The sequence below is a fragment of the Anser anser genome (genome assembly GCF_964211835.1).
Source record: "Anser anser genome assembly, chromosome: 6".
NCBI lineage: Eukaryota > Metazoa > Chordata > Aves > Anseriformes > Anatidae > Anser > Anser anser.
Window position 1 is genome coordinate 18,070,222 of NC_139726.1, and position 14,578 is coordinate 18,084,799.

General features: G+C 38.3%; 1 protein-coding gene across 6 annotated transcripts in view; it reads right to left on the reverse strand.

Annotated features, from left to right (window-relative positions):
- Positions 1-2,395: 2,395 nt before the first annotated feature.
- DPP4 (dipeptidyl peptidase 4) overlaps positions 2,396-14,578 on the reverse strand; it is a 39,199-nt gene continuing 27,016 nt past the window's right edge. For 3 of the 6 annotated variants that reach the window (XM_083840824.1, XM_083840823.1, XM_083840825.1), the window contains 7 exons: positions 13,478-13,672; positions 12,543-12,597; positions 11,036-11,135; positions 9,355-9,419; positions 4,062-4,134; positions 3,738-3,811; positions 2,396-2,873 (listed from right to left, as the gene is read on the reverse strand). In XM_083840824.1, the coding sequence (XP_083696950.1) occupies positions 2,775-2,873; positions 3,738-3,811; positions 4,062-4,134; positions 9,355-9,419; positions 11,036-11,135; positions 12,543-12,597; positions 13,478-13,672 (661 nt within the window). In that variant the 3' untranslated portion in view covers positions 2,396-2,774. The other 3 variants (XR_014585736.1, XR_014585735.1, XM_083840826.1) reach the window with 3 other exon arrangements.

Sequence of the window (14,578 nt, forward strand, 5' to 3'; positions counted from 1 at the left end):
TGATAAATTATAATATTCCAATTGTTTTAAGGTTAGTATAGAAGTGCAATACTGGTTCGTCCCGAAAGCAGCCTGGTGGTGTTTTAATATGTTGCTGACTTTGTTGCAGATAATGTATACAATCAAGATGTATTAGTTTCACTTGACCAACTCTTAGAATATTAAGAAATCACTGTATTCAATGGCATTCTGTATTTCTGTTCAGTATTCCAGAGTGTTTTTTTTAAACAGTCACTCTGTTCTTGTGTGAATTTAAATGCTATTCCAATGTTAATCTCAACATTCTGAATCACACAATATAAATGTAGTGCTATATTTACTTCTAATTTCATATTCCTGGTCAAAATTACTCATTTCTTGGATGTAATTTATTACAGAAGTTTATGTGTACATGTGAATAGACTATTGTGTTTTTCACAATTAAGAAATGTTACGTGAAAATAAATATTTATCCTAAATAATTTTCAATTTTTATTTTCACACTGCAAAATGTGCAAGTATGCAACATTGTACAGTGTTTTAAATGGCTACCTGATGCTTGAATATGCCTCACAAATATCTGAATCGTATAGCTCAGTCCTGCTTCATTTCCAAGTGGGATCTTATTGAAACATGCACTACAACCAGCATTGGCTAGCTGTGCGTAGTTGGTGGTGGTGTACATGGTATGTCTCTAACAACCAGTAAGTGCGCCATCAGGGATGGCATATAACTGACCTGTTCCAGGAAGAGAGTGGGAATTAGATTCTGATCTACTGGTCATGAGTCGGTTCCGCTAGCTCTTGGGAGAGATGATGTGGAGCAGGCAGCAGTAGTTGGGTCCTTTAACAGCTCACGAGGTAAGTTCATACAGCTTAAAATTCCTCAAAGTAACAGTATTTAAGTTGTCTAATGGTTGATCATTTGTTCAGCTACTGCCTATGGTGGGAGCTCCCGCTATTCTTAGGGCCCCAGATTTCTGCTCCTGAAAAACACCTGTACCTGTAGGCCTTAAAGCCTAGTACTTTTGCCAACCCCCAAATATTTAAATTATTAACTCTGTCTTATTAGAACACCTTTTGAGCTTCACTAAGTTTTGAACCAAAGAATGGAAGCCTCCCAGCCAGAAAACTTTAGTTCACACTTCAGGCTTCTGCTGCCTCTGTTAATATTTTACACAAAGTGTATTGTACAAAGAACTTAAGTTTACCATTTTACCTGGAAAAAATAAAGAGGAAAAAATGTTAACTAGTATGTAAGTGCCTAACTCTAGCATGTGGTAGTACTTCAGCCACAACCAGTTGTCTCAGAGCAGAGCTTCGTATATTAATGAAGTAAGCTGGCTTTCTTCTGGGCCTTCAGTTTTAGGTATTTTACCTGCGTTCATGCATTTTTAAGTTGAAGTGCTATTTGTCAGTTCCCTGAGGTAGCTCTATCATCTTATTCATTGTCTGCATTATTCTTGGAGCTGGGGAAGATGTACCAGACCAAAGAAATTCAGACCTCCCTGTTCTTTATCTGCCTGTATGACTACTTTTACAGTCACATCATTTACATCACTAGTAACACACGATACATACATACATGCAACCACATGCTAATCATATCTAATATCATGATACCATTAAGCAAAACCAGAAATTTCACTGTAAGTCTTAGAGTTAATGTATTTTTGTAACATTCTAGGAGTTATTTCTTAAGCAGCATTTTCAATGACATTGAATATACATCCTTTTGTAACTTAATGACTTACTATTTTAAAGCAGCACATTTTGTAGAAAAGATGCAACCCAGTTTATATGATCTATGTGAAATTAAGAAAATACGAGTCTTATTTTCAGATGGAGAAGCCTACCTGGAGTGCTGAAGGTAAGGCAGAAGTTTACGGGTAAGCTGCAATGAAGAGCAGGTTTGCTAAACAGCATGTTCATGTGAGACCTACAGTCTAATCCTTGCTTTAAGTGACAGTTAGGTCATGTAGTAGTGCTATATGTTAAAATGCAAAGAAGGTAGCCTGCTCGTTGGTAAATAGGAAATTAAAAAAAGAAAAGGAAAAAAGAAAAAGCAGTTTCTCTCCTCAAAAGAAACAACAGTGAGCTGCTAGAGTTCCCAGATAACAGTTTACCAAAGCAGAAAAAAAATTCAGTGCTGCTGGTTTCATTTAAAATCTTTAGTGAAAGATGGTTACGAGCTTTCCTTGCAAGATTTCTTCAGTTGTAATCTAAGAGTTTGCAGAGAAAATACTAACTTAAGGAACTGCAGTTAACAAAGCGTTTCCATCTGCATAGAAAATACTAACATTGCAGCATTCATGGTACTATTTCTGAAGTAATCATTGATCATACATTAGGTAATTTCTGCAAAATCTGTTCAAAGTTTTGTCTGTATTTTCACAGAAATAATCACAGGGATCTTATTTTGGGAAACACTGTTTTTATTCCTCAACTGATGATCATGTCAATTCATCTTTGATGTTATTTTCACTATTCATTATACCATATAGAAACTGGTTTTTTTTTGGTTTTCATTTTTAGACTGAAATATCAAAGCAAACAGTACTGATTCAAGAAAGTACCATGCTTTATGGAAGTCTACAACTTACGTTCTGGTGATGTTAATAACTTGATTAAATGCAATCAATAATAGTAGCTTGGCAACAGAAATCTTTATAAAGATTAGCACTTCATTGTATATTCAGGTATCCCAAGGTTTATACTGGCTCATTGTCCATTAACTACAGAGTTTTCTGGAGAAAACCCATGTCTAACAACCAAAATGCTAGTGCCATTCCTGTGCTAGGACAGTGAGAAACACTGCTTTATGAAATGGCTCATGTGAGTATAAATATGCTTATGTGCTTGACCGGTGATGGCATGGTCTTTGTCAGTATACCACTGCAGGAAAGAAAATACAGAGAATGTTAACTCTTGCTACACCTAAATCATACAAATCAAGTGTGATAGACATTAAACCAAAAACAAACAAAAAAACATTCAGCCAGCCATTGAGAGGCTAATTCAGCATTGAGGCAAAGGGGGTAGGAAGGCGCTGTGATTTCTATCCCTGATTTCTGTGGGATACAGCAGCTAGTCATGCTAAGTACAAAATAAATAGGTTACTTGTCCACATGGAGGCTAGGTACAGCTCCTCAGTTCAGAGGTTCGTCCACTCTGACCACCTCAGCCCTTCAGGTCTGGCTGAAGGGGAGCTCATATACACTGGTGCACTTGCCTTCATTCTGTACTTTATCTGTTGTTCCCCAAGGTCTGGGAAAAAGTAGGAAAGGAAGCACCAGCACCTTATTCTGGGGGTTCCCATGCACAGTATGCTGGGGCAACTATGAGGTCTTACAAGTGTAATAGAGAAACACTGAAAATGATGGACAGGATATGTTGGGTAAAGAAATGGACTTAGCTGAAGTTACCCTTTTCTTATACAGTAAGATAGATACTATTCAGCCAGCTGTGGGTGTATGCTAAGATTGGGACTAGCTTGACTGTTTGAGAACACAGAAAAATTAACAAAATGAAAGATTAGGTAAACAGGATCAAGTATCAGAAGCAGCTGCTTCATTTTTTTTCCTTATGCAGTAGATATATGGAAAGTTATGTTAAGATTTATATTACTGAAGGTGAAATGCAAGTATGTGAGCTTTCATTTAAGATGGCAATTGATATGTACCTAACTACAAGGAGCTGATGCCATCATTCTCATAATATAAGTCCATTTGTAATATGATACACAGAACACAGACATACCATTGCCTGAAAATCCACTTCAGCATCCACAAGAGCTTTGGCTATCTGTGCTGCTTGCTGAAAGTGAACATTATCTGAAAAACGAAGAAAAAAAGGAAAAAGGTAAACAAAATTTTGATTCTGTACTACTATGGGGGAAAAAGCAAAACAACAAACACAGAAGACTCCCCAGCACTGCTGCCTGAAACACAAATTAGTTGAAGAAAGCTGTATTATTTTATTGACGTAAATGTAACAGCCTTGCCCCTTCATGCTTTTGTTTTGTCAGTAGTAGAATTGCAAACCTGTCTGTAATACTAAAATGTCTAATTAACTGCAACTCACCATCTGCTGTTCCATGAATAAGGAGATACTCAACTTCCTTGAATTTTTCAGCTCTGGCCATTACTGTTGAACTCTGAAATTAAAGAAAAGGAAAAAAGAAAAAAAAAGGTGCTATTTGTTAGAAGATGATTTGCTACCAACTGACTGATTCCTGTTAACACAGTCTGGGGTTTCTCAGATAAAAGCAGCAACCCTTGCCCGCCTCCCACAAAGTAGCATGTTCACATATCCAACAGCACTGTGCTCACACACAAACCATTCTGCACTGGTCTGCAATTATTACCAAGGGTTGTGTCTGAAAAGTAACAGGCAATTCCAGAGGGGAAGAGTTTTGTGAGTGAGATAGACATTTAATGCATTGCTAACATGTTGTTAGCCTGCAGCACACCACTTGCCATAGGTTTTCTGTGATACTGCAGAGAAGTTAAAAAATGTTGCCATGGCAACAGGGCACCCTATGATAGTGAGGAGAAGATATTACAGAGACTACGTGCATTATCTTCCCCACGAAGATGTACACTACAGTCTACCTGTAGCTAAATTCAACAGAGCTTGTATGTCCCCATTCTCAAGTAAACAATGGCCAAGAAGTTTTAAAGAACACTCTCCCTGAAGTGTGATACAGACATGCCTGACAGGAAAAAAAAAAAAAACAAAACACAACACAAAACACTAGACCAAATCTATGAATAGAAGTCAAGCTGCATTTTAGGAATTAAAAGATAATATGGCAATGAAAAAATAATCAGCAACTAACTCAACAAATTAAAAACACTTAAGTGACACACTTACGAGGGCCTATTAATCACCTGAGCACTGTGACCAGGTGCACCAGGTGCTAAAGAATGAGGGAAGTAAAGACTTCAGAGACTGCATTTGGACAAGGAAAGGGAACAGGACAGCGTTTTGCTATGAGGGTGGAAAAATGAAAATGGACAACGTAAGATAGTGGAGGCTTGATAAACTACCCAACATAATGGGACAATACGTTGAATGAAATTTCCTTCCACTAGCACCCTTATATGGGTTCTCTGCTGAAGATGCCTGAATCCCTGTGGAAGTTCTCTGTATAGCACTGCAACTTAAAAGCTACTATGACAAAGAAAACAAGTAAAAATTAGGAACAAAAGAATGTGTAATTTTTTTCCTTCTACCTCATACAAAGGCTGTGTCCTTGTGCATGAATTAGTATTTAGCACACCAAAAAATGTCAAATACATATTACCAAGAAACAGAAATGTTTTGCTTTTCTTATGTATATCTGCACACACACACACACACACACACAATATCTGTAAAGCAAACATAAATATTAAATCCCTTTTCCCTTCTGCAAAAATAGCATACTTCAAGCTTTCATAACTGAAATTTGTTCTCTGTGATGATTATTCAACCACATTTGAAAAACAAGTTCATCGGGAGAAAAAAAAGCAGCAACAAAGCACCTCTAATCCATGACAGTGTATTTGCCATCTTTTGATAAAGGAAGGATGCAGTTCAGCAAAAGTCCCACATAATGTATAGAAAGCTGTGCACGTTGGAAGCATAACACCATCCACTGAAACATGTCGGGATCATACAGTAGGAATTGCTAGGTAAGAGCACCAAAATCTGCAGAGGGGACTTTGTTTGATCAAGAAGCACTGGTATAGCAGCCAACCAAAAGAATGATTTACAAAGCATCAGCCCAGTGATTAAAAAAGAAAATGACACACGCAGTATCCTTTGAATGAAACATTTTGCACATGCGCACAAGGCAACTTGATAGCTCTTCATAAGCTTTCTTACATCAAATAAATGCTGGCTTAAGGGACAGCACACCTTCTGAGTGGAAGCCAACCTTGAGGTACAATTCTGGGAATTTGACTTTCCAAAAGCAGTTTTAAAGAAAGTGATGTCACGTATTTTCCCCTTCCAAGCATTAAACAAGCTAAAATACTTTAGAAGTAAGGTGCACACAGAAGAGATTTTTTTTTTTAAAATTACTTTAAAATGATTTACCACTTGCTGTACCCATACTCAACACAGAGAGTCCCTTCCCTAAAATGCGCTTTAAGGACATAGTATTTCCGAAAAAAAAAAAAAAAAAGACTGCAGGGTAGGAGCAATCTGAAGTTAGACAGTTACAACTCAAAAGCAACAGCTAAAAACAACCCCCAAGTGGACTGTATGTAAATGCAACTTAATTTACCCCTTTCCTTTTCATAGTTACACTGTTGTGACAATGGTTCTGAAAAGGGACTGTGTACAAGTACAGAGAATTAGGCCCTGCTGCGTGTAACTGGCTTTTCTAAAGATCACACAGCAGTCAACATTTTATCAGCACTCAACAAACAAGTTAAGGTTTGGCTGAAACTGAAGGTCTCTCTCCCTTTAGCATATTCTCAGATAATAGAACAAATGTCAAATCAGTACAAGATGGCATATTTACAAAATTGTACCCTGTTTTGCATAACCTAATGATGCAGCAGTTCTTAAGGACTGAACATTTCAAATCTGCTAGAAAAGGATTGCCAAATCTATGACTGTTTCAAACACTTGCCAAAAGCATATCAAATTCAGAGTGAACTGCAAAATAATCTCACAAGTTGAACAGTCTCTTTGGTATGCTTTACATGGCTACTGCATCTGACCTCTGTAGCTCTGGCCTGTTTTAGTCTCAAGTCCTTTACGTCAGGGACGGTTCTTCCCAGGCAGACAGTTTTTCTCCCATTTAGCCTAGGATCTGTACTGATGTTTTCACAATTGTATTGGAAGCTCCACCCATGCTTGCTCGTTTCTTTTACAAAGCTCTAACTTTAAATACCCTACAACTCACCTAGAAGGCACCGATCACACCTAATTAGCCTCCTCAGAGGATTGCGAGCCATCCCTCAGACTGTTAACAAGCCAGACTTCTCATCTATCAATGTGAAACCTAATGTCACAGTAACACAAAGGTAGGGTGTACCTCTCAACACCACTAAATACCATTTCTTGAGATGACATCACATCACGGTCATTAGCAATACACTGTGCATTAGGAAGGCACCAGCAGCACGCATCTGCTCTAAGCAGATGTGTACACAGTCCCCTTTCTTTTAAATCAGGGCACACAGTGCAGATTTTATGCAACCTTTCAAGTCAGGTTTACACTGGATGCAGTAGGATAGAGAATATATGATCCAGCACGCAAACCTGACAGTATGAAGTTAACAGTTCAAAAATGCTTTAACAGCTTCAGCTGGGAGAGCTTTCCAGTACATATTTTGCATCAACTTGCTAAACAAATTCATTTCAGGAAATAACCCTTAGCAGTGGGTAAGGGGCCAGGAGGCAGGCCAGGGGTCTGGGGCACCGAAGAAAAGGGGCTACAGCCCAGCACGTTCCTTGCTTGAAGTCAGTAATGATCTTCAGTAACAACAAAATCTCATGACTCTTCCACTGTTGTTTTATGAAAAGCAACAAACCTACCTCAAGCTACCCACCCACCCCTCCAGGTTTATGTGGAAAAGCAAATTCCAAGTAATGCATTATTTGGGGCTTTTAGCAATGAATGAAGACTTCCTCAAGTTGCATTTTCCTGTCTCTAGAAGGAGCAGTGAAGTGTGACAATCTGATCTGTGCAATTACCCCTCCTCCATCTAACCACCATTCTCCCCAATTAGTCCTCTGAGTAACACATTTGAAACCTTTAGCTCTTTGGTACTGGCAGTTTCAACGTGGCCATTGCCAGCAATGGATCCTATGCCAAGAAAATCCGACTCCTGGCTTGAAAGGATTAAACAGTCCTCTGTTGCCATCTGTGCCGTGAAGCTGGTGAATGACTTTGTGCACCCAGAGCGTTAACGTTCGTTCTGCACAACGACAGTAACTTCTATTTACACTGCTACCTCACAGACCTCCTACTGTTCCCACTGCCTTAAAGAAACACATTTGGAAAAAGTAGGCAGGCTGCTGCAGGCTGTTGGTCAGTCCCCAGTGGGTCTGAGCAGCTCGCCAATTCAGAGAGACACGGTACAAAGTCTCCCAGCAATCACAACTGATTTCCTTGGTTTTGACCAGGGCTTCTGATACAGCAGTTGACAAAACTAGATCACTGTAGCACTATGGCAAAACAGGCGTTCCAGTCCGTATTTCAGCGCATATATGCATGAACTTAAACATTTTACCATACTTTCAAGTCAGTGCAACAACCTCCAGCCGTCCCCCCCACCCATGACACTGATTTCCAGCGCCCCCCCCAAGCCACAATCAGTCCTAAGCTGTTTTCTAACCTATTTACCAAGCTAAAACGAGAGGATGCCCCATCTCTTTTGCTTTAGTATACGTGTTTGGTTCCAGCATCATCAGGGTTAAACCTCTCTAAAACATCCCAATGACAAAGTACCCCTCAGATCACTTACTGTTCTCCAAGAGCTGCTGTATTTCGACCTTGGGTTGAAATTTAACACTTTACAGAAGGCTTGGGCAGCTCTGCCCTACTCTCAGCTACCTGGAATTTCGAAAAGCCCTTTAGGCAACAAAATGCAGCTGGTACTCAGACGAGCAATGTTACTCCTCTGTAATGAACATAATCTACAGGTATTTTGCTCCCATTAAGACACCTGGAAATTCCCTAATTTCTGGACAAACAGTAGTTATTTTAGATGAAAGTTTAGAAACCCTGTGTTCGTAGAGATGAGGCCAAAATTCTGTCCCTGATGATGATGTTGGCTTCCAGCTGGTCTGCAGTTTGCTTATGGGATCAGAGTACTGACAGATTTGTCTACCTGTAAAGGATTCCTATTACCTAAGAGATTTTGTTTTCCCTGACTAAAGCTTGCAACATCATAAATTGGAAAGTTCACACCATATCCGTGTTTTTTAAAATAAATTTCAGAGAAATGCAGTGCATTTTTTTTTTTAAATAAAACATAGTTTGCCCATGATCATATTAAATTTTAAAACAAATTTGTTTCCTGGTGATTAAAATAAAACTGTTTTTACAGCTTGTTTTACAGTCTGTAAAGTAGCCAAATGGAATTGAACTTAAAAAACAAAACAACAAAAACACAACAAAAAACTACAACAAAAACCAACACACAAAACAAACAACCGAAAACCCACAGCATACAGCAAGGAGTAACTGCCTTGTTTGAATCCAAAAGCATGAAACTAGAGCCCCTAAAAGCACAATGCAACAATTAACACTGGAATGATGAAACACTTAATTCTTCCCCTGGGGAAGGAACAAGACTGTGTAAAGAACAACAGAGTGGCTTAGAAAAGAAACAACACATGTAAAAATGAAATTAAGTGACTTCTTTCTTACATTATAGTTTTTCAGATTATCACTTTCTATAGGAAGGCCCATGTATCGCTCCGTGTATATTGAATCTGTAATAAAAAAATAATCAGAATATACTACTTAGTTTTTCAGTATTTCTGTCTACCAGAAATTTCAGTCTGTTACACACAAAAAGAACGCATGCTGGAAATTAAGAAGAGATTGAAGATTAAAAACAGATTTTCCACAATGAGCCACGTAGGTAACCATCATTATTCAGAATATTTAATCTTGTTGCCATGGTCACCTGAATGCTGAATATTAATAAAGTACTTTGTGTCAATGTTACCTTATTGTTATTCTTTCGGTAAGCCTAAGAAAATTGCTGAAAATCTTTCAGTAAATGACTGGCATTTGAAAAAAATAAAGCTTAGAAATTTTATGTAAATGTTTACTACTTAAAAACTATGAAATGAAAATGTTGTAGTGGATTGGGACTCAGCTGGTATCTATCATATATAGTCAAAATTTAGTATTTGATTTTCCACAGATTTTTCAGCATGATATCCTATCACATTTGCAGATCTGCTGCTTTATTTTAAGCCATACAAACCGACACTATTTCACCATATTCTAATATCCATTGGATTTCTCACCAGTGTTGTCACAGTTTTTTGGTGTTGAATATAACATGCCTCCATAACCCTTTCTTTTATCTACTCAACTCAAAATGTATTTTAAAGATACTGATCTGTATTTAAAATTTAAAAAATAAAAAATAAATTCCCTACCATTCTGTAATATTCATGTCTGAAACATTGAAAACATCTCTGCATCCCCAATGGACTACTACAAATATCCATCAGTATGCTCTGAGCTGCTGACTTAGCCAGAGCACACAATACGCTCTTATACAGCCTCTGTGCTGGATGCAGAATAAATTATACCTTTATTTAGCAGAAGTTTGCCATGGAAAGCTTTCCTTTGAAAGTTTTTGGACGTATCAAAGCAAGAAAAATATCAATATATGGTCACATTGTATTAACACATACTATATTGTCAACTATATATTTTTTTTTAATCTGGGAGGAGGTCCCCTACAACTGTTTTTATAGCCTCATGCAATATACCACCTTACACAGTATAAGCCTGAGGCATGTATAGACTAGTCCATTTGTTCAGTTTTAGCTCATATCAAGCTTTTCATAAGACTAGATTTATAAAGTCCGGATTTTACACTCTAAAAAGAAAAATACAGAGGAAATTCAAATTCTATTGTCATTTTAAGAGACAAGTTTGAGGACATGAAATATGATGTTAGGTCTCACAGTTCTTCTTAAAAAAGTAGCATTTTAAATACACAAAGTCTACTAATGATGGATTGCTGACATTCAGTACTGGTCTCAGCTCCTCAGAACACGTGGCAGCTTTGGAATAAAACTGCAGACACATTACGGTATTACTACAAATATTATAACAATTTTTCATCATTAAAGGTCATAGAGATTATCTGGAATTGTGGATCTGACTTTTTAAAATAAGAAGTAAGATTTAGGAAACTGGTTTAATTCTGAAATGCAATACCCATGAGTTCATAAAAACAGACCAAATGGCATTTACATGGCATCTAGTAGATAATCAAAGTTCTGCGCTATGAATCAACACTTTGCAGCATGTGCACTGCAAGACATATGGGAATCCTTGTAACAAGGAAGCCATCACATACCATAATATTGCCAACGTGACACAGGGGCAACCGCTATTCCACACTTGAACACGCCGCTTCCAGAGCCAAGCACCATGGAGGTCACATATCCCCCATAAGACTGAGAAGAAAACATTGCTGTTATTTTAGTCAGAAAGAAAAGGATGGGGCCCATCTGCTAAACGGTTCATCAGACATTTATAGGCTCAGCGTTTTTCATATTAATGAACTCCATTCTGAATTTGGGTCAGATCTCACCCAGCCTGCTCAGTGGGGGAAACAGGCATCAAACAGCGCATGGCAGCTGTGGCTCTGATGAATGAGAGCTTGCTGTGGAAAAGGGGTGCAAACGCCACTGAACTGTGACTCAGCTTGGAATGACAGTGTTTGGTAGCACCGTAGGCAGCAGCGAAAGACAGGAAACAAGACACTGCTGAACCGCTGTGTCCCTCTCCATGCTGGTGAAGTGGGTGGAAGAAAAGCGGAGGCCCACAACGCGCTTGATGAGTAGTTGCACCAGGGCACCCAAAAATTTACAACTCCCTCAGAGTAGGCCTACGGCAGCTCACTTGCTAACTCTCCTCCAAAGCGTCAAGAGCAAGACTGTGACTGGGGAGTGAAGGATCTTCTGCTGAGTCTGTGGGAGGAACTGTGCAGCAATACACTTCTTGGTATGCACAGAAAATTCACTTGCAGTCTATCCTGATACACAGATGAGTAAATATCTGACACACTTGAGCATTCAGGCAGCAAGATACCTAAACAATGTCACCGACTGCCCAAATGACTGCACTCACTATAGTTTGAAGAGGTTATTTAAGAAAATGTGACCACCCACATTCAAAAAGAAGAGCAATTTTTGGATCTCGTTCTTGTCTTGAAAACGGATTACAGGCAAATGGTTAACTTTAGTTCAAAGCCACATGTTTGCTCCAACTTCAATACTCAAGTCCTCTCAATGAGATCAGCAAACTAACACATGTACTTACTAATTATCTATGTATGGGTAATTACATGTACATTACATGTAAAAACCCACGTATGAATACGTTATCTAACCTGGCAAAATGAATGTACCTAGTGAGAGGCTGACAATCTGAAAACTCAAGAAAAAGAAATTCTGTTGACCCACAGGTTCGATACCCAGGATACGTAACCCCCAACCTAGCCCCAGGAGGACTGCTCTTCAACTAGTCATCCTGAGACTCATAAGAAGTAAGATGGGAATGCATTAAGTCCTCCATTTCTGCAGAAAAAAAAATCCCTCCTGCTACAGTTCATTATACACTTGACTTCATACTACAAAGATGTGTTTATCCCCATAAGAAAAGGTACTAAGGGAATCACTGACATCATCATCTTGCCACCAAGCAATTATTCACTGGTGCCCACCATCAGCAATTTAGTTCAGGATCCTGCATGCCATCCTGCACATACTTAAACAGAAAGCACGCAACAAACACCCCTTGACACCAGAAAAAATGTTACAATTAAATAATAAGCCAGCCAAACTAATTTGAGTACTTACCCAACCCCAAATAGCTATTCTGTCCTTATCAACAAAGATCATTTCAGAAAATTTTCTAAAAGCAAACAGAATAATTTAATGCTTAATGGATTGCAGGTCTCTGCCATGATACAGATGTGCCTATTTTTCATCATGTTGGCCCTTTTCACCTCTATGAATAAGCATGTCCCACTTCACAGGGACTGTAAAACCTGGAAGGTCTGCAAAAACACTTGAACACCCACTGATATTTGTATCACTTGCTGGAATTAAGTTAGATCCCTCAGTTGCCCGTCTCCCCACACACACACACTTCTCTCTCCCCCCCCCGCCCCCCCCCCCCCCCCTTTTTTTTTTTTAAGTAAAAAAGCCACACGCAAATTGCAGCAGCAAGGGACATGTCAACATCTATAAATCCAAGTGAGGGTTTAAAAAAGAACAAAAAAATCTGAAACACATTTGTTTAAACTCCTTAACATTTTAAAATCCCCAAAAGCAAACCCCAGAAGTTGAATTCTATATGATTCAGAGTCATACTGACACCATTAAGTTCAGTGAGGTTCTACAGCACAAATCAAGCGATGAAGATCAACTACAATATAAATGCTGGGAACTGTAGCACATGCAAGTCTCAGTCACTACACAAACTTGCAAAAAGCTTGGAGTAAAACTTTTAGCTACCCATTCAACAGTAGTGTGCTTTACTTAATAATGTGACAGTTATCATCTCTATAAAAACGGCAATATGGTAAACTTGTTATTAAAACCTTAACTCCTCTCTTTTTAAGCATAAGATGATGGTTGGCCCTTAAATGACATCCTAAAAAAATGAACATAGAATTTAGTTATGTTTTAGCCAGTAATTTCAAGATGACCATTCAAAACATTCACCTGTTTCCCTGCACAGTAAGCACGGAAAAGAAGGAACACTTATTGACCATTTCACTGTAGCTCACCTAGCTGCTGAAATCTGATCTTCCACTTCATAGGTTCCCAGTTTTCGGTTTATTGCATGCATGATTTCATCCCCTTGGTATCCACTTCCTCTGCCATCAAAGCTTGCTACAATGATCTGCTCTGTACTTGCAAGGTACGTAGCCCAGTTAATCCGGAAGACATAATCTACTTTCTGACTACAGGGTCCTGCATACCTGGATGAGAAGTCCCACAGAATTCAAGCATTTAGTCTTCACATAGTCTCTCATCGAGCATTTGAAGCACAGTTATTCCTGACAATTTTCAGCAACCAAAGAAGGACGAACTTTTAAACTAGACTGAGTGAAAAAGAAAAGCATCACCAACTGACTCCACACTGGTACTTGCTTGGACATTAAAAGCAATATGCTTTTTGAAATTTGAATTTTGTTTTATTGCTTTTTGCTGTAATAAGAAACTTTCTTGATTTTGACTTTAAATAGCTTATCAGAAATCTGAACCAAATTCTTCCTTGTATGCTTTGACATATCTGAGTTTCAAAGTGATGATGTACAGCTATTTCTGTTCCATTTACTCATTTATCTGGTTAAAGTCTGAAATCAACAAACAGCCTTACCTAAAGGAAAACGAAAAGAATCTACTTTCTGCATTTTTACTGTTTGTTTCATCAGTGAAATTAAGTGTTCCTTACAGTCTACGCAAACTATTTTTTACACACATTGTGAAAAAGGAATAAAAGATTTAAATTGTAACTTTAAAATAAAGTACTTGGAAGCACTTGAGCACTATGAAATCAGAGTAAGTACCTGGATGGTAAAATTATGTTTGCAATGCACTCCCTAGCTGCTGTCCAACAGAAGGCCCACCAGAGTAAGAAATGAACAAGTAAGTGGGTCTTATTGCTCTATAACCCATTTTTCCCAGTTTTGAAAGCAAAGAAAAGCTATTAGGAATTCTCGATATCTAACTTTGTTTCTGTACACTACAGATCCTCTCACTGCTGCAGGAATTTCTTAAGATCACTATGAAGCAGAAGTGATCCTGACAAAGGCACAGGTAAGTTGATAAAAACAGAACCAAAACCAAACGAAATCTTAACAAGCAAAGAGCATTAACTGCTC